Here is a 27,414-nt window from a genome sequence, read left to right as displayed (position 1 = left end):
TTTTACGAAACTCATTATCGTTAACGAAATAAAAGAAACATGAAAATGTGGAAAACGAAAAAAAACTAACTGAAGCTACATCTTAATTTTAAAAATTACCTAAAGGTTGCTTGTCCGTTGATTGGTTGCTTGCAAACATGCACACATTGTTTGTGTGCTATAGCCTGAGGAAATGTCAGATTTGGTTAACTCCACCAAGGAGCGTGATGCTCCCTACCGAGTCCGACTACCTCGGGCCTTCAAGTCGTGACGGAGGGAACCGGAACAGGCCTGGCGTGTCCAATCGACTTCTGATGCATCATTGTTGATTATTTTTTATTACTGTATTCTGTGTGACCGAAAACAAAGTGAGGATGCAACTAATTAGCCCGCTAGACTGATCATTCACTCTCTATGGCCTTTGCCTCGACTACAATACATAAGGCTGTGTTAGCTATTCTTTAAAATCAACACACAGATAAATAATCCCCAAGTGGGGGAAAATTGCATTCCCCAAACTTCACAGCAATAAATCAGTGCCAGTTCATGGACGGCAAATGAACTCCAAGAAGTCGTCCGGTCCATTCCCAGAGCTCCCCACTCTCAGGCTTATTTTTTTTATGTCAGTTCTGCTTCTCTTCTTTCTTAAAACTTTCAAGGTTTTATTTTTTCCTGTGAGAGGGGAGTTGGGAGTTGAGGAGAGTAACAATTAGTTCTGAAGATGCCTGTTTGATGTTGAGGGTGATGACATTTTCTGCTGTGATTTTTGTTTTTAATGTTGATTTTTTTTTTAAAGATTGGGATTTTTTTGTGATATATTTGATTTAGACTCAAGATTGTTGGATTATTTAGACTTCTCTATTTTTTATCCAATTGAATAGTGCGTTGATTGATTGGTAATGCCTGCTTTGTAACCCGGAAGTAGGAAATGCGCCCTTGTTGACTATCAAGTGACAAAGAGCAGCAATTTCAGGTATTTTCCCTGTTAGAATAGCACTTATAAAGCTTGTAACATACATTGTTTATCGTTTTTGTGGTAAATATAATGGTGTGAGATATTATTCGGCATTTTACACAGGTTTTATTGAAGAATTTGTCGCTATTTTACCGAGTAGGCTAGCTGCTAATATGCGTTAACTTATGGTAAAAGCTAATTAAAACGCCACAACAATTATAAGTTAAAGCGCTATATGCATAGATTTATATCGTTACTCCCTTTTTTCACGTCACTGAGACAACTGAAGAAGTACAAAAAGTAAGAGTCAAAACTAAGCTTTATATTCTTGCATGTGTGTACAACACACTTCTTGGTTTAGAACACTTAAAATAGTGTACTGTGTGTAGTATGACTGTGCCGACCTTGAACCCTTGCCTTCTGTCTTTTCTTTTCTTCTAGGACAAAAAATACATCTTTCTTGCTCTTTTGCGCTTGCTCTTGCTCTTTGTCCATCAGACTCAGTCTCTTGAGAGCGATGCTCTGACGCAAACCTTTTAAGCAGTCTTTTTTAAGATGTCTCTATTTATATGTGTGTGTGCGTGTGTGTGTGTGTGTTCGCATTGGCTTTTAGGATGGATTGAGAGATGTCTTTGGAAAGGTTGGCGTAATCGCCCGACACACACACACACACACACACACACACACACACACACACACACACACACACACACACACACACACACACACACACACACACACACACACACACACACACACACACACACACACACACACAGCTGCCCCAACGTCATATATTTCTCTTCCTTTCTGCCAAAATTGAAAGTGAATACTTTTGGCGAGTTGTCATTGATTATGTAGCGCTTTTTTAGCCATATTGCCATTAGCGGAATTGACGTCTCATAAATGAAGCAAGCTGAAATGATGTGTAATAACCGCGCTAATTGCCTTTCAACGCTGGAGCTGACACAAACATGGCACTAAATGTTCTTCTCATCATGCTTCTTCTGTTCTGTGTGTGTTGTGTTTCACCGTTTAGGGATGTCATGAGTGGAGAATACGGTTGCTATTGACACAGTGATGAGTTGCACGCAAACACATTAGTTACGGAAGGTTAAAGCGACACTGTGGGAGTGCGGTGTGCAGATTAGACCGCCCACGTCCTCCCTCCGCCCCTGCTAGCACGACTCTGTTTTGTGATTTCTGTGCCCATGCCGTTTTAACCAGTTTCGTCCGGCAGCGGAAACGAGGCGGGCCAGGAAGCGGGGTCTCACAAGTTCAATTTAATCTTGGGAAGGCTGCTTTGATCAAGGGTGTGTGCGCGTGTGTGAGTGGTAGTAGAGACAAATGTGGCTTCACATAGATAAAGATGTAAAGTAAATGTGTACAATTTAAAACATTTATGCATATTTTTGTAGGTTGTACATCGGATGCTCAAAAGGTGAAAACAAGCTTGAAACAAATGTTCCCATAGGAAATAAAATGAAACACAGCACAACAAGAAGAGTCAAAGTCTGTGTATGTGGTATAAATGTAAATGGAGACTAGCCAGACGTGAAAAGTTAGAAACACCTTAAGATGAATCAGAAGGAGAGTGCTGTAAAGGTAACCCAGAGTTCATTCTATTTCCGTCTCCTTTTCAGACAATTTGCCCTAATGGGGCCAAATGAAAGGCCGCTATTGTTTTTGTGTCACCCCCCCCCCCCACCCCCCCCCCCCCTCCTCACGATCTGTGTTGCTCATTACCTCAAATGAAACAAGATGAAACCCACTGTTGTACACATTTCCAAATGTTAGTCGTGTCTTTACAGATGAACATAAAGATTTAATAAAAAATAAATAAATAAGACTGACAGCAGAGAATAATCCCCTAACCGAAAAATGTCCAGACTGAAACAGTTTGAAAGGTGAAGGATGTTGCTGCTGTTACACCACTGGCAGCGTTATTTAAATCCGTTTGAGGAGACAAAACGTCCCAGTAGCAGCTTTGTTTTTTTCATTTGTGTCTCTGTGAAAAGCAAAAAGTCTTTGTGTCTATCTCCATGGTGACGCCATCCCTGCCTTGTCTGAATCCTCGTTTCTCTTCTTTATTTACCCAGTAACCAAACGGTGCTGCATCAGTTCTGCTGCCCGGCCCCGGAGGCCCCCGAGGGGGAAACGTCGTCTGCCTGTGTCCCCAGGTAAGACCGTTGTGTGGCACATACGCCACGCTTGAAAAAATTAACCCTGTGTTAGCTGTACTCACAGCCAGTTACCATGCTTCAAAAACGACACCACTACCCCAGTAGTCTGTTGATGTGGTTTGTTCAACACTTGAATCATTTTTAGGTTGTGTCTAGAATTCTAATTTCAGTCATTTTGCATTCTCAAGCCAAGACTTAATGATAATTTGTTACTTTTAGCTGTCCAGATGGCTTTCCAGCGAGCGTGCTAGTCAAAAAATTAGGCAGTCTCCTATTGATGCCCGATCCATTCTGGAGTATCATTCAATTTTCAAATTATTATTATTTTTTTTTAGTCCTTCGGTTTTGTTTTGTTTTTTAAGTGAGTCATTCATCTGTCCAAAGAGCATCAATAGCAATTAAGCCCTCTGCACCAAAATGCTTTGTTTTTGCTCTTTTTATCTGCCTTGTCAGAGCGAACAGATAGGCTAATGGTGACGAATCACATCGGGAAGCAGCCTCTGCTATTGACCACTTGAAAAGCCAAGTATTTGACGTAACAATAACAATCAATTATGGTGATCCAAGTTGCAAACCACCTCAAAGCAGGACTTTCATGGGGCCGAAAAGTCCTTTTTTTTGTGTTTGTTTTCTGATCGCATCTTATCCCCCCCCCTCCCCCCTTTTTACCAAATGCTGTTTTATTGTTGATTTGCGCCTTGTTGTCCGTGATTTCACGCGGCATCACATCCCCCGTCCCCACTCCCACACACACACACGCACTCAGCGCCGCACCTCATCTCGTCCATTTCCGTCCATGTTCACACCATGCGGGCCTTTGTCTGTCCACTGTGGTCACATTGAGTTTTAGGTTTATTTTTTTTAAACCACCAAAATTGTATTTGTGCAGCAAGGGGAGTGACCATTGATGTGTGTGCTGTATGTATGTAGTGGGGGGGGGGGATCTTCCATGCGAAAAAGTAGTGAACACATGTAATGCATCTGTGTTCATGTGGAGGCACAGAAAAAAATGATGTTGCATGCTTTTTGCTTGGCAGTGGGTAGAGTGTAGCTCCTTGTCTTATGTGTGTGTGCGCGCGTTTCAGTGTACTTGAATGACCTGCAAACCATCAGGCATACTTTTACACAACAGGAAGTTTCAGTACACAACTTTTTGGAGAAACATTTCAAATGTTTTTTATTTTTTCAAGCCTCTCAGATATATCACATGTTGACATATTAATAAAATATTGAGAAATGCTGTTGCTGCAACAGAAAAACATAACAAAACAAAACGTCATAACAAATAGACACCTGAGTGGCCATGGACAGCATAGGGGATGACATTATATGAATTTGAGCATGGCTTTTATTTCTGCCTGTGTTATTCTTGCATAATTTTTTATTATTATTATTATTGTTATTATTATGAATGCAAGGAAACTTAATCGTTAACATGTCTTAATCTAAGTCTGTTGAAAAACAGTGATTTGCATTCATTATGAGGAAGCCTTATTTCACTCACCCGATTTATGGTTAAATATTTTGGACTGAAACAAATAATCAACAAACTTGAATAATTTGGTTGCACTCCCGCCCAAAAAAATCTCTGATTCCCACGCCACTCTCCAGGCTAGGCCCCACCTCTTAAAACCACACACACTGAAAGTTACAGATATGATAGTGTGGAAGGTGAGGATAACGAACACCTGCATCTCAAGTATTGTTGTTTAGTAATGAAAAATCAATTTTTATGTGATTAATTGGTAGAATAATCGATTAAAAAAAATATAAAATTGTAGCAGCCTTAGTTTTAAAACAACACAAGATGGCACCAAAGCTGACAGGAAAGTGTCGACTTTTCTGAGATTTTCTATGTCAAGAAGGAGATAAATTGGCTCACAAAATTCTGAAAAATGTTGTTTTTGCTTTGAGCACCATATGGTGCAGCGCTACACAGGCAGACGGACACCTATATAGATTATTACTTTTTTTTTTTCATAAAGATTATTTTGCAAAATTGTGGCATTGGGCAGTTGAGGGTAGTTGCTTTGGCAATGACTACAAGGTGCTTTAGTTATACTCAGCGTGACCTATTCTGGCTAATAGTCCTCTTTAGAGTTGAGATTATTTTTAATGTGCTTGTCTAATTAGCAAATTGGTAGTGAATTGAAAGCATCAATGCAATTAAAGACAGTGTGACTGGGAAGTGCAAGGCCTTCCTAAAATGCCCAATAGTCCATGTGGACAAAAGTATTAGAGCACCTACAGTAGTGGGTCCATTGGCGTCGTTGGCTCGCAGGTTTTTTCCCTCGGCCAATCAGAAATTAGAATTTGAGGTCATCTTCCTCAGGGGCTGGTTCAGCCTGCTGTTTAAAAAAGGCCTCCGATAGCCGACTTGGCCTGAATTCGTATTGAAATCCTCAGCATTGAGTCACTTTAAATGAGTCAGCTCATGAGCTCACGAGCATCCTGAGGTTTGCTTGACCGACCAACCCACACATTTCATAGCCGGCAAAAAGGTATTCATCACATCTGAGGGTTTCTCTTCCCTCTCCATTCCGCAGCTTATCTCCACCTTGTGAAGTGAACCCAAAAAGGAGGACGGCGGTGGGTTTATTACAGAAGCGATTTCATAAAAGCGCAACATTTTGATGACTTTGCTGCAGCATCTTCTGCGTGCGTGCGTGCTCGCGTGCGTGCGTATGCTGCATCCTCCCGCCTCCGAATCAGCAGTTTTAATCATTTTGCTGCCTCAGTTTTCAGCTCATATACCACTTTCAAGCAATTCTTATAGTTCCAGGGATTAAAAAAGAGAATCTATTGATTTTGTACACATCATCACCAAATTACAAATGAGTTGTTTTTTTAATGTCGTTTATTTCACGTTTGATTTTGTACATTACGTGACACAAATGTCAGTAAATGTTATGAAATGTTGTACAAAATATTCCGTTGATTTTCAAACCATACCGTTGTGCCCATGAGTTTACATCTTTGTAAACGTATTAGCACGACTGTTTTTGACAGAGGTTGACCTTTGTAGCAGGAAGTTAAAAAAGTCTGACATGCGATGACCACTATAGACAAGGTCAAAGCTGTATGTTTTTTTCCCCACTCAATTTTCATACGTTAGAGAAAATGGTGCTATGTATTGATTTATTTTTTAAAACAATGTTTGGCTGGTGTAATTGAGGTCATAGCTGAAATCATTACACTTTTCAGTAAATCATGAAGTCATGTTCATATTATTTTACTGTCGCCAAGCAAGAACTGTAGATTTTGAATGATAGTAGATGCATGACCATGCAAGCCAAGGTCAAAGCCTTTTCATGTGTTACTTCTGTTATTATATGAAAATTGTACTTCAATAAATGTTTAAAAACAATCGGTTCTTAAGGATCAACACAAATGTATTTGACTGTACTGACAAGTTAAATACAACTCAGCTGAGTAAAATCCATTGTAAAGTAAAACGTACTGTACGTGAAAAGTAAAAAATGCAAATCAATCAATTAGTCAACGTAAGATAAGATGACGTTCAAGCTCTTATCAAGTACAATTTACAACCAATCTTCACATTATCAAGGATGAAATATTTTTTTTTAATTTTGACTAATATATTGTACGTTTACCATACTCATGCTAATCAGACTTATTCGATTCTCTCCAGCACAGTTGAATAGTACACAATATAATGTGCTAGCTCTATTGTAATAGCTTTACAAAAATTCTTTAATAAAGCCAATTGTAGCTCAGGGGCTAATCCTTATGCGGCCGTGCTGAAGAATAAACACATCAGTCCCGTTTACTGTCTTCTGGGATGTTACTCTGCACGCCGCATCACATAGACAGCAGTTACGGCCAGAGCCGGAGCTAATGTCATTACATGCCGTCTTATTCGTCTCTCAGGGGCACTCACAACAATTGTGCAGGCCCGTCGATACCTTAGCCACACTGCTGTGCTGCAATGTCCCGAGTGTGAAGGGTGAGTGTTTGTCTATGCAAGGGAGAGGAAAGAAAAATATTTTGTTTGTCTCAATTGCCTCCAGAGCTACAATTACGGCGCTCTGAGGGTGCTAATAGGGCAGTTTACAAATTTTAACATACAAACTACTATTTTTAGAACAGCGCATGGGCGTGGCCAGTTGATTTTTGGACAAGAAACACAGGCAGGCGACTGAGGGAGTGTATTCGTACGAGGCAAAAAAACAATATACTTAACAGACGTATTATGGTTACAACAAACCTCTGCTGCTTTGGTGTCTACAGATATGTGACTGGCGATGTTATGACCAGGATCAAATGAAGGGAGTTTCCATAGGAATGTCTCCGCTGGGTTCAGGCATGTACAATTAAACGGCAGTGATTTACGTGAAAAATGTCACAGAAGACACCTATATGTGCATTGTGCTCTCGACATTTCGTCGGTGGAAATGGGCCAGCAGCTGAAAATCCAGAGCCAATCAATTGAAGGTATGTTTATCGTCTGTTTTCTCAGCGTTAACCTTGCTGCTAGCTGCCTGCTACAACATGCTAGCTACTATACATCATGGTGTAAATGCACCAAAAATACCTCAAGTTTACCAACGGAAGCCACTTCTGCTTAGATGTGAAAATTACAATAGAAGAACCCTACGCCTACAACAACATGCTCGTTGATCTGTGTCATAAGATGTGAGCGGTCACTTTGTCACCACGTCACTTTAACAAAAGTAACTAGACAGAAGTAATAGCCCAAAGGTAGGCTTAAAATCTTCAAATGAAAATTGTGACTTTAATGTGTTTTGTTTTCGTGAAAATGAGCGACCAACACGATATTAGCAGCCACCTAGACCGCACCGGAGTGGCAGCAACGATCATACAATAAAGCTTACCTTTCTACGAAAACTGCTTTATTTCTGCCCACTTTGAGGTCTTCGCATGTCAACCACCGTTTAAGCTGTTCCAACGTGTGTTTTTGTCGATTGAACCATGTTGAAATTTCACGACTGGGACGTCGTTCCCTTCCAAAATGATGTGTACGTGTGTGTCCTACGCTGTTATTTAACATGTTAACTCATGCATATTAATGAGGGAAACGTGACGTCATTTGAGATCAACCCTGTTAGGCGAAGGCCCATATTTTGACTCCCTTTGTGTCCTTAAACAGGCGAGCATCTGGAGGCCTCACCTGCCTACCATCGCTCAGCAATTTGTGTGTGGCGCGTGGCAGGCCCAAGCTGTAAAACCACAAAATGCGGAGGCGCGGACGCCATTTTAATGATGTACAAATCATCAATATAGTCTCTTTATGCTCCCTGTTTGGCTTTACAAGCTGAGTTTTTTTTGCAGATAAACAGTCTTCTTCTACCTTGTTTAGCTTCGTAATTCCTTACATTGTCCTTTATAGCCCCAAAGTACATGTACCGCTAGGTCTTTTGAAATTTCAGCTGGGCCTAACATCAGCATAGTAAATCAAGGGGGAAAAAGGCGCCGACAAGGCATTACTTGGCTATAATGAGCCGGAAAGGAGTGTGAGGAGGAGAGGTGTGCAGTTTAGATCACACAAATGACGAGAAGTTGTGCTGCAATGATTCATTGAGTAATTCGATTCCGAAAGAAGATCGAAGCAAAATCTTAGCTTCAAATCTTCGCAGGGATGTTTATTTTTTATTTTATTTTTTTAAAGCAGCGTATGTCCAAAGTTTGGGATCATATCAAACTTGGCAAGAAAGATGAAGTGCAATTATGTACCACAACAGGATGTGTACGATCCCCAACACAAGGGAATGTACACTGCATTCTGATTAATATTGAATTTGTCGAATATGAGATAAGTGACAAAATCCAGCAAGTTTTATCCATCTCCGGGGGCGGCCGTTATGCCATATGCTGTCGACTGAAAATGACATCACAGTTGCTCAGGGCTCAGGTAATGACAAATCATGGCTCAGCTTCAGAAAACAGGGGAGCCATGTTTGATCGTTACCTGAGCCCTGAGCAGTTGCGATGTTATTTTCAGATGGCAGCAAATAAAAACAGCTTGATTTTGCTGCTTAATACACATTCCACAAGCACAATATTAATCACAATACCGTGTTTAGACTAGTGGGGCTGCATTGAACATATTCTTGTAGAGAACATTTTGAGGTTTACTTCCCGCTGTAAACTGTAAATGTGGTCAAGAATCGCCACCGGTGCACTTTCAATCCTTTTATTGAACAAACTCACTCAGTTTGTTAACAGCCAGCCAACCCTACACTCATTCATTGACATCTATGTCACTCACCAGGCCAGGCCATGCCTTCTAATGCCATACTCTAGTTACAGATAATACCGAGAATGTGAGCATTGTATGTGATAATGGCTAGTATACCCAATTCAAAAAAATATTTAAAAACTTCAGTTCTAGTTAATGACCTCAGGACAAATATTAGGAGCAGCTTTGCATTGTGATGCTCAATTCCCTCTTTTCCCTCGTTATTCCAAAAATAAATTCAAGAGCCTGTGTCACACTAACATAAGGTGATTAAAAAAAAGCAGCCAGCATCCTTTTTATGGACCGTGTCATGCTTTGACACCTTGTGTCTAACAGTTGAGCAGTTTTTCCGTGCTGAGTCATGCTTGCAGCGTCACTCTGTCACTCCAGGTGTCACCTCGGCTTTGGCTCAGCCTGTCATCATGAATTATCTGTTAAAGATGCCAGGGAAGAAAAAACGGGAGGCAAAATGTAAAAAAAAAGAAAAGCAAATAAATATAAATAGGTTTAACACTGGGGGGGGGGGGGGGGGGGTGCTTGCTTGTTTGTTGGAGCCGTCCCCATGCGGCCACTGTTGAAGCACGCGTCAGCCGGGAGGTTTAACTTGCAAGATGGGAATACCGAGTTTCAAGATGGGACGGCGGCATACGCAGGTGCGCAAACAAAACAAGCATGAGATTTCTGGTGTTGAGTAAATCTTATTTCTGCCATCTGATGCACCTACACAGCTGCGTTTGATGTGTTTGATTCGACAAAATGGAGAAATATGTACACGCTGTACACCTGCTTGCATGCAGATTAGTTACATCCTCAGTATTTCGACGGATGCTCACAATGCTATAGATTAAATCATACTCTCTTTTTTTACGTCTACTTTGGTAAAGAGTGGTATTTACAAGGCCACCCGAGCAAGTCATTGATCAGTATCTTTATAACGGAGCCATTATTTTATGATTAATCACACGAGATGAGATGAGCCCTGCTGATTTTCACACTATCAGTTACCATTTCGAATGATGGCCTACTGTATGGCGTTGGCTTTTTAAATAATAGAGCTGGGAATCTCACAATTCGATTCAGAATCGATTCTTAATTGAGAACAACTTTTGATTCGAAATGATTTGATTGACAATTATTTCTGCTTCAATTTATAGATGTGCAAATAATCGTCATGATCTACTCCAGCCTGACTCGCTAATGCTAATTAGTGCGCTACTCGCAGCACTTTTATCACTTAAAAGAACGGCTATTCATACAAAACGCTTCAGGAATGTATGCAGAGAAGCATCTTAATATTACTCACCGGCATATGCTATTCCTACGCTGCAAAAAACAACAACTTTTATTGGAATAACTTGATCGTGACTTTTTCCTTCTACTCTCTAATGTGGCTACAACTTAACAGAACGCGCGAAACCACACTGTCCCTAAGTGGCCAAATCGTGTACAATATGAACAGCGCTCCCAATAAAGACACACACAAACAAGGGCAAGACAGTAGAAAATAATTTAAATAAAATCGATTTGGGGACATTTAAAATCGATTCTGAATCGTACTAAATGAGAATCGATTTTTTGGCACACCCCTGTTAAATAAAGAGAGGTCGACAACAGGTTAGGTGACTACTCATCGACTGAATAAATGCCGTTACGAGAAAAACATTGACCCTCTAGTAGACAAGAGGCAGGACAAGCACTTTGAAAGTAATCAGAAGTACAATTACATAAAAAGTTGTGGCTGCTTTCTTCGGAGTACTTGCCTTTTTCTCCTTAGGCAGAGCTCATATATACACCCATGAACAAGCAGTTATCATCTGTCTAATGCAAACGTCGCCCCCACAACCACAGACACCTTGTCTCATCTCAAAGCAAAGTCATACATATAATAAATCAAAAGGCATACTGTATATTTTTCGAACAGTTATGATTGGTCTCGGATTAGGCAAGTTAAATGTCTCATTTTGACCTGGGAATAGAAAAAAACAGAACACAAATACAAAAAAAAAGCTAAATAAGACTGCAGAGTAACTTAATACACATCACATAATGTCACTTCTTACTGTGCTCTTATAGAATGTTTCCTTGGCCTTGTTTTCTCCCCCTCGCGAATGTGCAAACAGATGAGCCACGAGTAAGAAAGCCACCGCGCGGTAAACATGACGATTGTTAGGCGATTATGCACAAACACGGGGGTATTTGCCATGAAAGCCTCTTTTTGCAACGCACCATTCTTGCAGTTCTTGACGGTTTGAATCAAGTTAAGCCAGGGCAAGTCATGAATTCAGACTATACGTTAGCATCTCTGAGTGTATGAGCAAAGAGATGCTTATTAATGCAGAAGCTCCCTCTCTGTATGATTCATTCTCAGTGAGGGGCAAACATACTGTACACCAGAGGGGGTGGGAGAAGAGATTTAGTCAAAGTGACAAGACAGAGCTTCAAAATAAACAAAATTCACGTCTTGGAATATAGGACAGAGCGATTGTATTGCAAGTCAGGCACATGGAGGCCAGCGCGCTCGTCCATCTTCTCGTCTCCAGCCTCCTCGGCCTACTCTGACACGCGGCAGGGCTAAATCTTCCTACCTATCAGCGGACGTTAAGGATGGACGACGGGCTGCTTGACGGCGCTTGTGAAGAGAATATGGGTGCGAGTAAAGCTTCACTTTGTGCTGACTATCCAGTAGAGGCGCATCCTGTAAATATGCACACATCTTGCTGCGGCCGCTTTCAATTTGCATGCTCAATGATTCATTAACTGGACCATCTGAGCGGCTTTTTAAAAAATACATACTTTATCTATCCCATGCGGAAAATTAGCTTGTCACAGTAGCAATATTCACAATATATACACACAACCAACCAACTGAGGAAACAAATTTAAGGAATAATAAAGCCAATATAGGCAGGAAAAAAAGAGTTAGAGAGGTATTGCCAGATGGTCTGCGGTACGTAGTAAAATAGTCCCATTTTGCTATCATATTAACAGTGTTACATAATTACATCTTGATAAATTCATTGAAGAATTAACATGTGTAAGGTATTAATGCAAAATGTAGGTTTTTTTAAAATTTTTATCAAAGGCAGGTGTTTGAAGTCTAACTGGCCTTTGTGTTGAAAACAATTGTGCCACATATCTAATTATCTGAATGTGAGAAGCTGCAACAGTTGAATAATTTTCATCTCTCCTATTTTACTTCTGATGCGCTAGTTTCGCTAAAGGCAGTGTAAAAGGGGCTAAACTTTTATCCAGTCTCTCTATTCGGCAGATTTTCACCTGTGCCTGGAACTGGGCTTCACTGTACATCACATAATAGGACAAAAAAATCACAGGTCTAACCATTGGTCTTCCTCCATAACAAGCCACTTAGGAAATGGCAGGGCTTCATTTCAAAAGACTGCAAGTAGTCATGGCGGGCTGCCCTTTTAAAAGACATCTTCAGATCTCCCCCCCCCCCCCCCCCCCACCTCTACCATGTCTATTTTTTGCTCACCTGCAGCTGAGTGAAGAAGCGACTTTATTGCACTATGCATTATTCATCCTACGTATGCCCATTTTAGAAGTTTCCCACTAAAGCCCATGACAGATACTTTTCTGACGACAGCGAGAACGGGAAAGGCAGATGTGTTATTGCCAGACGGGCACATTTAAAGTCATATTTCCGAAGTGACGTCCAAAAGTTCAGAGATTGGGTGATGATCGTGTTGCCGCTAGGTAGCCATCTTGTGTTGTAATCTGCCAACAGGCCGGCAGCACTTAGAGCAATCCGTGGGAGTCGTGTTCTGGCACCTCCACGGTGTCAAAATAGCGACATTTCAGCGTGAATTTCTCTTTTTAGTGGGGATTTGGGAGCCAAATCCAGCAAGTAGGTCAGGCAGGAAGCACAAAAAAAAAAAAAGACTCTATTGGATGTGTGCACACAATTTAGCGCATCATACATACAGCAAGGTGTTAGAACAGCCATATTGTTTAGGATCAATTTGCTCCAGTGCTATGTGGCGTGTTATATTTTTCTTACACTGATGTAATTATACAAGATCGGGCCATTTCCTCATTGGGTGCAGGTCCAAATTGGGATTGTGCAACATTGGTGGCGGACTGCCCAACAGCGGCATTGAAAATTTCATTTCCTTTTTCTTCAACACAATGCAATCATTATATCCCTACTGTCCATTTTAATTCACTACGATCCAATGATGGACCCCTGAACAAAAAGTTTCACTTTAAGTCCACTTCATACACACTCAGACACACACGGCAAAACGAAAGCACACACTTGTATGAGCTGAGCATGACTGTCCTAATTTGTAATTCTGTATGTGTGTGTCACAACTGGCTGTCAGTTTCACATTTCTTTTTCCTGAAGATGTTGCTGCTGTATTTCTTTTCCATCCAACTTTTTGTGCACCAACCCTATGGGTTTTTTTCAGCTGTGTCCTCTCCTCCACGTTGTCTTTGTTTGTCAAGTGCATAGACGACGAAAAGCGAGGCACAGTCAAAGTAGTAAAAAAGACGGGGTCACCGCGTCTTGCCACTCGCATCCCCGGAGAGCGAGAGAGAGAGAGAGAGAGCAAAGAGGTCATGGCGGATGCAGCAAGCCACCTCACTCTGCATTTTCTCCTCCTTTCTGCAGCGATGACCTTTCTCCAGACCCGTCAGTGGGGGAGGAAGGGAAGGGAGGAGAGGGGGAGCTGCAGAGTGAGGCCCCGTCACAACCGCAGCCCCAACAAGACACGCCGCCGCCACCACAACAGCCCGAGCGTGAGCCCCCCCAGGCGCAGCCGCAACCCCCACCTGAAACCGAACCAGAACCTGTGCCCCATACAGAAGCTGAGCCCGAACTTCAATTTGATGCCCCGCCCGAGGAGGAAGCGCAGGAAGCTGAGAGACAAGAAGGGATGGATGAGGAGGAAGCAAAGGAAAAGCAGGATTTAGAGGATGCTCAGGAAGAGGCTGAAGCTGAAGAAGTAGTAGAAGAAGAAGAAGCACAGGAGGAGGTGAAGGAGGAGGAGGAAGAGGAAGGTGAAGGAGTAAAAGGGAGCAACGCGGCGAGGAGAGCCAGCCTCCACCACACGGCGTCGCCCCTGAGGGTGCAACGCAACGGGGCCGGCTCGCACTCGGCCACCTCCGACTATGAGCTCTCACTTGACCTCAAAAACAAGCAGGTAGGGGTGTGTTTGAAATGGGGCGTGTGTGGAACCTTGAGGTTTTTCTCTTGTTCTCTATTGGCGCCAGTGGACTGGCCAAACTGTATCTGCTTCAACATCCTCATCATCCTCATCATTATCATCCCCATCATGGATCCCCATCATGCTTTTGTCTTTTTTACCGCTATGTTCAATGCGTTAATGTATATTTTTTTAAGGAGGATGGAAATTGATAATATTTAATCCTCTCTCTGATGCTCAGTGATTTTCAGCGGCGTGTCCACATCGAATAAAAACACATGATTGTCCCCCATCTTGTCCTGTACTGAGTATCTATGAAAATATGAATCAATGTGCAAACATGCGAATTACCCCCTCATGCAGCAACTGTCTTGTCTTTCCATCCACGCTGTCCCATCAGGAAACTCATACAATAGTATCTCCATTTTCCAGGACCATTATCGTCATTTGCCTTGTATTGTTTTATGTCACTCGACTAACCCAGCATCATCCCCCAAGATCTCCATGCAGGTAAGGAAACAGAATTAGTGCCACTTGGACACAACACAACACTGATATAAATGTATTTGCAGTGACACGCCTGCTTTACGTCTTTCATTTTGCATCAACTTCCTGTTTGAGGCTCCTGTAGTCGAACTCTGTCTATTTCACGCCGTCGTCACAACAACAGAGACGTAGATTGCTTCCATCGATCTCCTGTCAAGTGTGCGTGGGATGGATGCATCCTCCGATCAATGTGGAACTAATTGGAAGTGCAGGGCGATGCCTTGATTGCGGTGCACTAACCTCATGATTGACTATCAATTTGTGGGCAGTTTGCATAAACACATGGAAAATTATGTTTTACCCATGTGAACCTGACCATGACGGAGATTCTAAAAAAAAAAAAAAAAACACGTGTTTGATAGAAAGCTGGCAAGAAAACACACAAAAGCCAGAGGCAATAAATAATCTTTGGAAGGCATCCTTTCTTGGCAAACGCACAGCATGACAGGTTGATGTTAAAAATATCTCACGTTCTTAGCCATGACACTATTTTCTGAGCTCGTCGCTGACCCTCCGAGAGATAGATTGCCATGCCAAAGATTCATCAGCAAAACAATAACGTCAGTTCTTTAATTATCGTATTGGTTTGGCATGGGAGCGTTATGTTGTGTCGTGTCCCACTTCTTGCCGTTGCATAATCAGCTCGTTAATCATGCAGATGTTTCTCCGCTGTGAGACATTTGCATGAGCACGAGCGCAGCTAATGACCCCTTGATTTGCCTCCTGGATGTGCGCTTGATTCGGCGGTCCATCTAGTGTGTGTTGTGACACCCACTACTTGTAGCAATGATTCATGGCGGAGTGTTTTGGTGTTTTGTAACTACTTGACCTCCAGTTGTATTCAAAACACTTTTAAGAAGTAGCTTATTCATCAAGACCATCCATCACTACCAGGCGTCCAGATATACGTCAAAGCTAGATGGGAAGCTTGGAAGGACTCATGCTTTAAACGGCCCATGATCATTTGTGAACTTCCTCCAACCTCGCTTTTCTTGCAATTATCTCCCACCCCAACAGCTTTGAAGTCTCTTTAAAATATTCACATCCCTTTTATCCTCCCATATATGTATCCTTTGAAAATGCAATGTTTTCTTTTCCCCATTATAGCTTAGTTTTTACTGTGGCGAATGTGCTGGTTCAATCTGCCTTTCAAAATCGATTGAGCGAGTCCGGCCGGTGGCAACACAGATCTGCAGATTAATCTCTCTCCATCAGCACTTAGCGAAGTGATCAGGATTCCAAGTGACTGTCCACTCCTGAAGAGGAGGGGTGTCTTTCCCCTCATCTTTTCCATGTCCTCCTTCCTCACTGCACTGTTCGCGTGTCATTTTGTCGTCTTTGTCTGCCGGAATAGTCTTAATTTGCCGAGTCAAAATGCCAGGCTAGTTTTAATCCTCTTTCCTACCTTCCCGGTGGCTGTAATTCCGAATGTGTCAAACAGGCACAAAGAGAGCAGGGCGTCCTCAAATGCTTTCTTCAAAATCCCTGACCCAGCTTACGCAGAGGCCAAAACGGGCATAAAAACCTGCAACATTTCATCAAATGACTTTTATATTTTATTTAGTCAAGGGCACCTCTCCAGAGTTTCTTTAGATATAAGGGATAGCTTGTGAAACTTTGCGTTTCGATGCCTTACCACATCATTTAGCAGAAAGTCTCACCACCGTTAAAGACAATCCGAGCCTCTCTGAATTAATTAAGAGAACATTGACTGGGAGTCAATCTTTCACACAATAAGCATCTCTATCTCCTTAATGACACATTATTTCGGTTGTACACTACTTTAGAGTATGTTTAGTATGTGAACATGGTTATCTCTGCAAGCCAAAACCGCCTCCCCTTGTAGCTTTAATGGAGTTCAGAGCAGAAACAGAAGTATAATTGTCCATTAAGATTGAACGAGGGCAGGATTGGGGGGCTTCAAAAGACGTGCCGTGCACAATGTGACTTGCCAAGATAAGAGCTCGCACTTGGGTGTTTTCAGAGATACGCATACCCTGATTGTTCTGACTAAGCACGGGGGTATCATCAAGTGTTTGAACGTCTGCCAGACAACGACGGCAGCACCGTGGCGTCTATCGTTTTCCCACAGACTTTCATACATCTTTCACAGGCAAGATTAATGGCGCGTTCGCTCTCAGAGAATTTAGAGGACCTCTGAGGAGTTGACGGAGATTATTAGTTGTGTTTGCGGAGAAAATGAGCGCTTTGTCCGAATACTGTGAGTTGGTTACACGTTTTTCATGAGGTCAAAGCAGACTGTTGATGCTGCAGTCCAACTCTGTGGCTTCATGACCTCCCAGTTTTCCCATTCATATTCTTATCCACAGTGTGCCTTTCGCTTTACTGCCCAGCTCCATTCATTCTTCTGGCCCTTTTCTTTCTTGATATTCATCAATGCACCACCAAAGTTCGATAACATCAGCCGTATTAGCAATGATGTTCATCGTCACTGTCCCCATGTGACCTCAGTTACAGGACATCATTATAGCGTAAGGATTGTCTCCTTGATTTTGTACCCTTGACATGTTACTTGAAAAGCTTGATAACATACCTGGCCTGTTTTATCAGTCGTTAATTTAGCTCCTCTCTATCCTTCTTTCCAGATCGAAATGCTAGAGCACAAATACGGCGGCCACCTCATTTCCCGCCGCGCTGCCTCCAAGATCCAGACCGCCTTCCGCCAGTACCAGCTCAGTAAGAACTTTGAGAAGATCCGCAACTCCCTGCTGGAGAGTCGCCTGCCACGCCGTATCTCCCTGCGCAAAGTGCGCGTGCAGAACACTGAGGGCTTCTCAGCTGAACGGGCCCTGGCGGAAGGCTGCAACTTGGCGGGCATCCCTCTGGTGAGGTCGCCGTCGCTGCCCGCCACGATGGGCGGCAGCTTGACTGACCTGGAGGACTCCTTCACCGAGCAAGTCCAGTCGTTGGCAAAGTCTATAGACGATGCTCTCAGCAACTGGAGCCTGAAGACCATGTGCTCGCTGCAAGAAGGTGGTGCTTATCAGTTCAGTGCAGCATTAGGTGGAGGAGAGGGGTGCGGCGCGGGAGAGTCGACCATTCATCAAGCCTCACTGGATCCCAGCGACCTGTCCAAAAGCGCGAGCAAGCTCATGATGGCCTTCCGGGATGTGACGGTCCAGATCGACAGCCAAAACTTCCGCGTTTCGTCTTCCGTCATGGAGTCTGTCACCCTGGGCAGCTGCGCTCAGCAAGATGGAGCTGCATCCATCGCAACAAACTCTGCTCCTCAGTCCATTCCGCCTGAAGAACCACACGCACCCTCATCAGCTGAGCCCATAGATCCCCCTCCACCTCCTCAAGAGCACCCACCTCCCCCAGAAATAGACTTATTTGATCAGGATATGGAGTTCCCTGCCCCCCCTCCCAGTGAGGAAGAGCTTACCGGAGAAGACTTGCCACCCTCAACTTCCCTGGACAAAATGGCTCCCAAGCAGGTGGCCGCTGTGGTGGCACCTCCTCCGCCGGAGCCCCCTAAACATCCCCCGGCCGTGTCTGAGTCGCTTGGGGTCAATCGGAGCGGCTCGGAGACGGCGGACAACAGCTCAGAGCAGATGAGCAGCAGCAGTGCGTCCACGGAGGTCCGCTCCACGTCGGAGGCCTCCTCCAAGGAGGCTCTGCAGGCCATGATCCTCAGCCTGCCGCGCTATCACTGTGAGAACCCTGCTAGCTGCAAGTCTCCCACACTGTCCACTGACGTCATGCGGAAACGTCTCTACCGCATTGGCCTCAACCTCTTCAATGTGTGAGTAACCCCACTGTATTTGAGTCGATTTTTCAGCTATCTGAACTGGAAATGGAAAAAGATATCTGTACTTTTTACGCCTCTGTCAGAAGAGGCTCGTGACTCCTTTCACTACCTGCAAATGACAAAAAAATGTGAAAAATATGTAAATAGGGGGAGAAAGTCTAGGCGAGATCTTGATGGACGAATTGAGATTTTAGGGGCTTTAAGAGGAAAAACAGGGACAGAAGAGTCACTTTGAGTTAAGTGTAAAGTGACTACTTCTGCCTCCCCTGGTAACCACTGCTTCAGGATTCTTAGTTAGAGAGTGTCCCCCTTCTAAGAGAGCCCAAGCCTTTGCACGGATGGGAACGCTGTGCGGATTAGGGTCATGCAATCTTTCTTAGAAGTCTCTTAAAGTGTCTGCTGTCCATTTCATTTCACATCTGCAACTGAAAGGGAAAAAAGGCAGCAGGCGGTCCAACGTTAAGACTCACGACAGACGAGAGCCAAGTGGTTCTCGCGTGCCGGCGATAGACCTGTGAGACGGTGTGTTGCCATGGTGACAAAAGTGCACGGGGGCTGAACACGGTGATGCGATGCAGGCGCCCGCATGAAACAAGTCACGCTCCATTGGTTTGAATGCAGTTAAGTTTGTTGGGCAACATGTCATTGCACTGCACTGGCCACTTCATTAGGTACACCTTGTAATTCTACCGTAACTGAGTCTGTTGAATATTTTGGTTTACTTATTAAGCTCATAATTTGTTAAAATTATTAACACACTTTAATTTTTATTTTCAAAATGCTTTACTTTGGGATTAATTGCCTATATAGTTGATTTTACACACATATCTAATGAGGTTACATTCAAGATGGAAAAATAAAATTAAGTGCAGTCTTAGGGCTAAGTTTCATAGATAGGCGCACGGGCGCTCTGCAAATTTGACCTAAAAAAGGATCTAAATCTTAATGACAACCTCAATAATAAATATTGTTTAGATCCATTCAATATATGTATAAAAAGCTCAATTTGACAGCTGCTGAGTGTGACCCCATTATAATGTGTGGGTGTATCAAATGTTATGGTCAGATTAGCTGTCTCGCAAATCAAGTCGGATGAAATAAATCCGGAAGTAATGCCAGCGATATGTAAATGGCTAAACTCGTCATTAGTGGATGTAATTTGAGATTCCTCTGGTGACACTTGGCTGATCACCTTCAGCTTGAAATGTTGTTAATGTCTCCATCCTCGCTGTTGTGTTGTCACGGCAACACGTCTGTCAAAGCTCCTTGTCGAGATGGATCCTCCAGGAGCAACGACAAGATTTCACTGCGATATAGCTTCAATTAAGGCTCCTCACGCAAATCTGGAAGAGGCAATAAAAATGCGACCGTAAAGCCGATTAACTTGTGCTTTGCAAGCGTGATGCTTGGAACAAGAGATGGGGGAGGAGGCAGTAGGAGTGTCATAAATTGAAAGAGGTTTGCACACTTATAATAACGTTAAAAACGCTATTTATGGTAGATAGGAGCAGAGCCATTCAGCTATCCAATTTTAACAAAAAAAGGTTTCTTGAAATGTATGTAACTTAACTGTTATCACTCATTATTGTTTAAAATAACCAAAATTTCATTCTTGAAGTGACTTAATGCTGCACAGCTCCTGCAGAGTTAGGGAAGAAGCATCGTTTTAACACTCAACAGACTGTTCAAGGGAGTTTATAGATTTGTTTAGTGCTGTCACTATTGAATATTTTTAGAATCGATTCATCTATCAATTATTAAATCAATTCATCGGCTAATCAGTTTCATTTAATTTTGCATTAAAGTGTATTATAAAAGCATATCTTCCCTGATTACTGTTTATTAACCAGTGATTGGTGGTCATTTTGTACTTTGTATTCGTATGGTGATGAAAAAAAAGGGGGGTTGATGTTGTACTATGTTACTGGTTTGGTCATTGTTTTACAAAGTAAAAACAGATTTTGCATATGTCTTATTTTGATTAAACACAGAAGATAGTTTTCCATGAAGTCTTCTTCTCATGAAGGACTTCACAAATCAGTGAACAACTACTGTTGATATGCTGAAATCAGAGGATTTGGACAATTTTAAATAAAAAAATGGCTCCAAACGATTACTCGATTGCTAAAATAGTTGTCGATTAATTTGATAATCGATTACTTGCCGATTAATTGATTAATTTGTTCTCATGAGTCATGTGTAAAACTAACAGAACAACCCAATATTATTGATTTGTTAACTAAATTAAACTGTAATTGGACATACGAGGTTTGCACCTGACATTAGCACTTTATTAATGGCATTAACTGTAAATAAACTGCAAACTAAGAACTCTATAATCCATACATCTATACATTACCCAAAATACTAGCTACTAACTGAATGGAGCAAAAAAACACATGCAGTAAACACCGCATAAACTTTGCTTCCACCCGACATACAAAGATCTTAGTCTCTCAGTCTCAGTAGAGATTTGGAGTTACAATTACAATCTTTTTTGTCATATATTGCTTCAGCGTACTTTCTTGACACTAACAGCTTTCCTATTAGCCAGGCTTTTGGCATCATCTTGTGACGTCTTCGACCATTACAGAAAATGCACAAAAAATTGTAACACTTCTCACTGATGCAGTCCAAAACCATTTTAAATGCAAATGCCGATCGTACCAATGGTTAAACCAGTTTTATTGGCAGCTCGTTCATGTCCCCTTGATTTGTTGGACGTATTTTAAAAAGGTCATGAAGAAGTGGACACACTTGTGATGGGTAATGATGAATAATGTGCCGTGTGTTTAAGGGGAATAAGGTGACGGAGAGTCTGTTTGCAGTCTAAAGATAAGCACACTTTTAATCAATTGGCTGCGAGGGAGGAGAGCGCCGGGACTGTAAAACAAGAGGCAAATCCAGCTCCAGGCTTATTAGTTCCACCACACTCTGCTCTAATAACAACAACGGGGTGCCCATCTTAAACAGGCCCACAAGCTTCGGGCTAACCTCGTCTCTCCTTCGACGACGTAGGCCAATGAAAGTGGTCGTTGGGTTCCAGAGAAATTTTGCGTGGGGTGGGTTTGTGTTGGAAAAATTGACTTTTTGGTGAATGTTTTGTGTAACATCATCGAAAGACACTTTCATAATAGAGTCATATATTACTACTTCATTATTTCTACATATTCTCAGATTGGCTGACAATTTACAGTTTAAAATGTCCATCAATTGCTCGTAAAGGCTAAAATTCTAAGATGTCAAATTAGAAAAAATTCAAACGCCGACATTTGTGAATCCAAGCTTGTCATTAGTAGTCATCACTCAGGACATTTATGCGTTCCGTACTTGTTATGATATTGTTATATGTTAGCATTTGATCAATTCTCATTTGAATTTACATCTGAACCAGAAGATACCAAATCTGTCTTGGCACTTTTGTTACGCAGTTTGATAGCTTGCTTTCTGCTTCAAAGGAGATCTAACGGGAAAAAGTTTTGCATTTATGAGATGCAGGCGGACAAAAAGGTATAGAGGCAGATAAAGTTGAGCGTTGAAGGACTGACAATGACGGCGGGGAGGCGAGAGATTGTCAAGGGCGATGAAGAGGCAAATGTTACAGTGACGCATTGCTCTTCATATGTGGCATTTACTTTTTCTTTCATTGCCCCCACCCCCACCCCCACTCAAGCTGTGCTGATTCAACATCTGAGTGGGCAACAATAACGTCAGGAAAAACATTGTGATGAATCGCCGTCAGATAAGTGATAAGATTGAGGAATTTGCAGAGTGTGTGCTTTCTATTGATACAGTACAACAGTAAACATAATGCACCGTTCTATTTGAAGAATGTGAATCACTGCCAATTAACAAAACAGTCTGCAAAGGTGCGGAATTTCCCAAATGTTTTTACAAGTGTGTGTGTACGTGTTTACAATCAACATCTTGTCTCCACTTCTGCCGTGTTAAAGACCCTGCGAATAATTGCAATTGCCTGCACCCAGATGGTAAGCGGAGGAAGGCTACTTCTCTCACGAAAACCAAACACGGTGGCCCTCGTCACGCTTTTTTGGATGTTCACACGGGAATTATGTTAAAAAATGTCCCAAAACCCGACTAGTAGCTTTTCAAATAGTAGACTTACTGAGGCGAAAGTCGCTGGAAAACCGTCGAATCGGCCATCTAATGCAACAAAACGAGCTAACCAGAATATTCCAAACAGCTCACGCCGTGATGCAGAGATCACAATATTGATCATCACTTTGCCAGGATTGCCTCTCCCTCATTCTGCGCCACTTATCCCCAATTCGTCTCGAATTTGCCACCCCCCACCCCCACGCTATTTACTGTCACAAATGATAATCAATCATGTGGGATTGGCGCTCGTGTTGGGAAAACATCAAGTAATCTGCCAAATTTGCTCAGCGACACGTCAGCCGTCAGGAACGTGGGCGAGCAGATGCTTTCAGAGCCGGGACCGCCGGCTAGCTCATGGTGCCATTTGCTTACATCTGCTCTGTCTGGTCCTCCCCCCTGACCATCTATCCTCACCTAGCTAAACCCATTAGCAGGGGCAGGCGCGCTGTTATGTAAAAGGAGAACAGAGAAGGAGGGGAACGGCATTCACGTGCTTGTCTCCCTGGAGCATCTCTCCTCAACTTTTGTCTAATATCTTTATAAATGCAGCGGACACTGGGAATTTTCACCTAAAATTTAAGGAGTAACATGATCTAAAAGTCAAATAACAATCTGAAGTCTTGATTTGTACTCCTGTGGCTAGTTGCTAATGCTATGCTAACCACCATTTCTCACTAGAGAAATAAACGTTTTGACTAGAGTAAGTCCACGATTAAATTTTTTATTTTGATTAACATGACCAGTTATTAGTTTTAGCAGCCACTTCTTACAATATAAATATTGGAAATGTGTATAAACAAACTTATTAAAGAATAAATGCTATGCTATGCTAACCCATGCTATGCTACAATGCTACTGAAGAGCTTCTATTTTATGGTCATAAAAATGATGATGCACCAAGCTAAGACACGTCTTCATCTTTCCCATCTTGACTAGGAATCCCGACAAGGGCCTTCAGTTCCTGATCTCGCGTGGCTTCATCCCGGACACGCCCATCGGCGTGGCCCACTTCCTGCTCCAGAGGAAGGGTCTGAGTCGGCAGATGATCGGCGAGTTTCTGGGAAACAGCAAGAAGCCCTTCAACAGGGACGTCCTCGAGTGAGTGGACGCCTCGTATGAGCTCGTTCCCGTTGCCTTGGGGATGTAAATCTCATGCTGCTTGCATGAGATTTACATCCCCGAGGCATTTGCATTTAAATGACCACTTTTGATTTGAGTTGCTGGCTCATTTTCGCATCGTCTTAATGGCCAATTTGACATGGTGATACATCAATTCATTTTGGTGAAATCAGAGGAAAGAGGACAGAAGATGCTCATCCTTCACAGTCTTTATGTTCGCCAGAATGGAATTTGCTTAAAGACCAATTTGTCTTTTGCTGAACACACTTTTAATATCGGCAAGATCGTGCATCATCCATTTTCATGACATGTGAGTGTTGTTGTACCTAATGTCGTGTCGTGCGAGAGTAGGCCTGACCTCTAATGTGTCCCCTGCGGCGTGTCGGCGATGCATTCTCCGCACGTTTCCTTAAGCATAAACCACGTGCATAAAAATGTCGCAAAGTCAATTAATCCTAATTGTGGTCACGGATTTGGCCCGCAGGACTCGTTCCATTGATGGATGTTGATCAGTAAGATTCTTGTCTGTTTCCAGCCCCGCGGTCGTCTACTCAAAATTCGCGTCCATCTGGCGCCGTGTTGCTTTTTATGCGTTGCTGTGACGCCTGCCTGACTGCCAGCTTCGTAAAAACGTACCTTTTTAAGACCCGACATCTGCGCACTGCCCCGGCGACGTTGTGTATGTAGCGACATTTTGTGTGTGGGGTGGGGGGCCAGCTGTAGTGAGTCTTGTCTGATGTTACATAAGGAGGAGTGATGGCCCAGGAGGAAGTAACAGGAGGTGGCGCCGCCATGTCAAATAAGACACACAATATTAGCTACATATTGAGTTCATATTAAATATTTCAAACACATAGAGGAGGAAACAAGCTGTTTTACACTACGTATTGACACTATTTTAAACATTATTTTTCATCAATCGATCTCTGGCTGAGTTGATGAAAATTTTGCATTATCATCAGAAGAACAAATGTGAAGTTTTACTGTCACACTGAAAATGTTATTTTAAAATAAATGAAATGTCAACCTTTAAAAAATGGACAGCAAATATTTAGAGGGGAAGTCAAACAGCAAGTAACAAAATGGCCGCCCCGTGCGATGGATAAAAACGTGTGGATTTTGCTGCTTAATGAACTCATATTCCACAAACATAACAAACTTAATCAGAATGCCGTTTTTTGACAAGTGGGGGCGCATACGACATATTATAAAGAAAATTATTGGATTGACTTCCCCTTTGAAAGTTTATTGTTAAAAAATAAATGTATAGTGTTGTGGATAAAAAAAATAAAATACTTGTTCTGAACCAGAATATCTGGAAGACATACTTGGAGGAAAAAGTTGTGCAGTTTATGATCTTTGCGACAAGGTCATGAAGTGCTTCACACCTCCACCTTTCGCTGTTGCTCTTGAGCAGACTGGTGTCACTTCCTGTGCAATCTAATTAACTGTTGCAATTCGCTATTAAAAATACAACAAATACTTAATGTATACATATATAAATAAAACTAAACATGAAAAAATGGATACAAATGTATAAAATGAATTTAAAATACATATGTATAAATGATGTTTTAATGAAGCACAGGAAGAAGAAAAAAAAGAGTCCATTAAAACTTAACTTCCAAACCTCATTTCACCTGAACCAATTTGTATCCAGCTGTCTGTGAACTTATGTCACTAACTTTTTCTTTTTTTTAATGAAGGTAATTAAGATTTAGTTGTCAGGTGTGAGGAGGATTTTCCGCTTGGGAGATTTCCACATGTTTGGTTGCCAGCTGCATCTTTATCCTCCTCCATCCCTCCTCGCCTGCGTGCGAATGTTCGGCGTGGTGAATTCGAGAGAGCCCTTATCTCCAGTCTGCATCCCCCGGGCTCATCGATCCCGTTGCGCTCATGCACACTTATTACGTTTGGCTCACTTCGTGCTTCCTCTTACCCGACGCTACCTCAACAGCTGCGTGGTGGACGAGATGGATTTCTCGGGCATGGAGCTGGACGATGCGCTGAGGAAATTCCAGGCCCACATTCGTGTCCAGGGAGAAGCCCAAAAGGTGGAACGTCTCATCGAGGCTTTCAGGTAATTAGAAAGTGGTTTGCACAATTTTTCCCATCGTTCTGTTGTTAGGGTATGCATCTTTTTGTCTTTGCTTTGCTTGGTTCCGTCAGTGAGCTGTCGTGTTTTTTTTTTTGTTTGTGTGTCCAAACGCCAGACAAGAGCATGAACAAGTAAAGCATGGACTATGACAGTTAGGTCCCGGACACAGATGAAGCACTGTAGGCGTTTGTTTTTAAAGGAGTATGTTTTAATAAATAAATAAAAAATCCCCCCTCCAATTATTTATTATTCCATCCATTTTCTTAATTTTCACCCTTTTAGTACACTTACCTTCTGGCTTCAAAATGTTATAAACAAAATCTTTTAACATTTTTGAATGGATCAAAATGTAGGGTTCTGACCTTTAGTTTTATATGCGCAAATTATTTTCTCAGAAATGCGTGAAAAAAAAAAACTGGAATATTGACCCTAGTGAGGATGGACGGATAGGTGGAAAGATGGTTGTTCTTTACTTTGCCCTCAAAAGGCATTATTTTTTTTGGAATGTTTTTTTTTTGTATTTAAAAAAAAAACGTTTTGGCATCAGAAACTAAAGAAAAAGAGCCATGCCAGTGTGAGGTATGCAAATGTATGTTGGATTTTCCCGTTGGTCGCCATCACAGTTGCAAAATAAACACGACTTGATGCTGTCTGGCATCTCTGGGCAAAACAGCCACCTGTCACAGTTGCCCAAAGTGCACGACAAGGAGGTAAACAAAAAGTGTGGCTCGAGACCTTGGCACCGGCAATACCCGGGCATCTGCGTGTTAGAGCAGAGGCGTGAGAGCGGAACCAACCTGAGGGGGGTGGGAAGGATTGAAAAGGGCAGACAAACAAAAGAGGGTGGAGGATTTATAAATAACCACTGTTGCGTAACATCCACTGGCTCTTCATACCCTCCCCCGCCAACCCCCTCTCTTACCCCCCTGCTGAGATCAGAAGCTCCTTCAAAAACAAGCGGGGGGGACATCTCCCAAATATGGTGGTAGGCATAGCACGCTGCAGCAGCAGCCTCGTTGTTTGCTGCGTCAGTGGACAAAATGAATGAGCAAAATGGTGCCTTCTGCTCATGTACACACTGCGTATTTGCATAACTCCAACTGTACAACAGTCTTGAGATACAAGTTTAACTCGACTTTAACTCAACTCAATTTATTTTTAGAGCACTTTAATAACAACCGCAGCACTGGCAAAGTCCAGTAAAGCTAAAAACATAAAGCTAATAAAAAATTAAAATAATAATGATCATACAATA

The 27,414-nt window shown here is 42.4% G+C and overlaps 1 protein-coding gene across 2 annotated transcripts in view; it reads left to right on the top strand.

The window, feature by feature from the left end:
* The window catches only part of iqsec3a (IQ motif and Sec7 domain ArfGEF 3a), a 44,336-nt gene that overhangs the window by 4,262 nt on the left and 12,660 nt on the right, over nucleotides 1–27,414 (top strand). For both annotated transcript variants that reach the window (XM_086060265.1, XM_086060266.1), the window contains exons 2-6: nucleotides 3,034–3,114; nucleotides 13,971–14,502; nucleotides 17,658–18,817; nucleotides 23,879–24,040; nucleotides 26,019–26,141. In XM_086060265.1, the coding sequence (XP_085916391.1) occupies nucleotides 3,034–3,114; nucleotides 13,971–14,502; nucleotides 17,658–18,817; nucleotides 23,879–24,040; nucleotides 26,019–26,141 (2,058 nt within the window). The remainder of the gene's footprint in view (nucleotides 1–3,033; nucleotides 3,115–13,970; nucleotides 14,503–17,657; nucleotides 18,818–23,878; nucleotides 24,041–26,018; nucleotides 26,142–27,414) is intronic.

This window comes from Leptonotus elevatus, chromosome 17, assembly GCF_054856555.1.
Source record: "Leptonotus elevatus isolate MCC_2025b chromosome 17, RoL_Lele_1.0, whole genome shotgun sequence".
Taxonomy (NCBI): Eukaryota; Metazoa; Chordata; class Actinopteri; order Syngnathiformes; family Syngnathidae; genus Leptonotus; species Leptonotus elevatus.
Note: the sequence above shows the minus strand (reverse complement) of the source record. Positions and strands in the feature narration are given on the sequence as shown.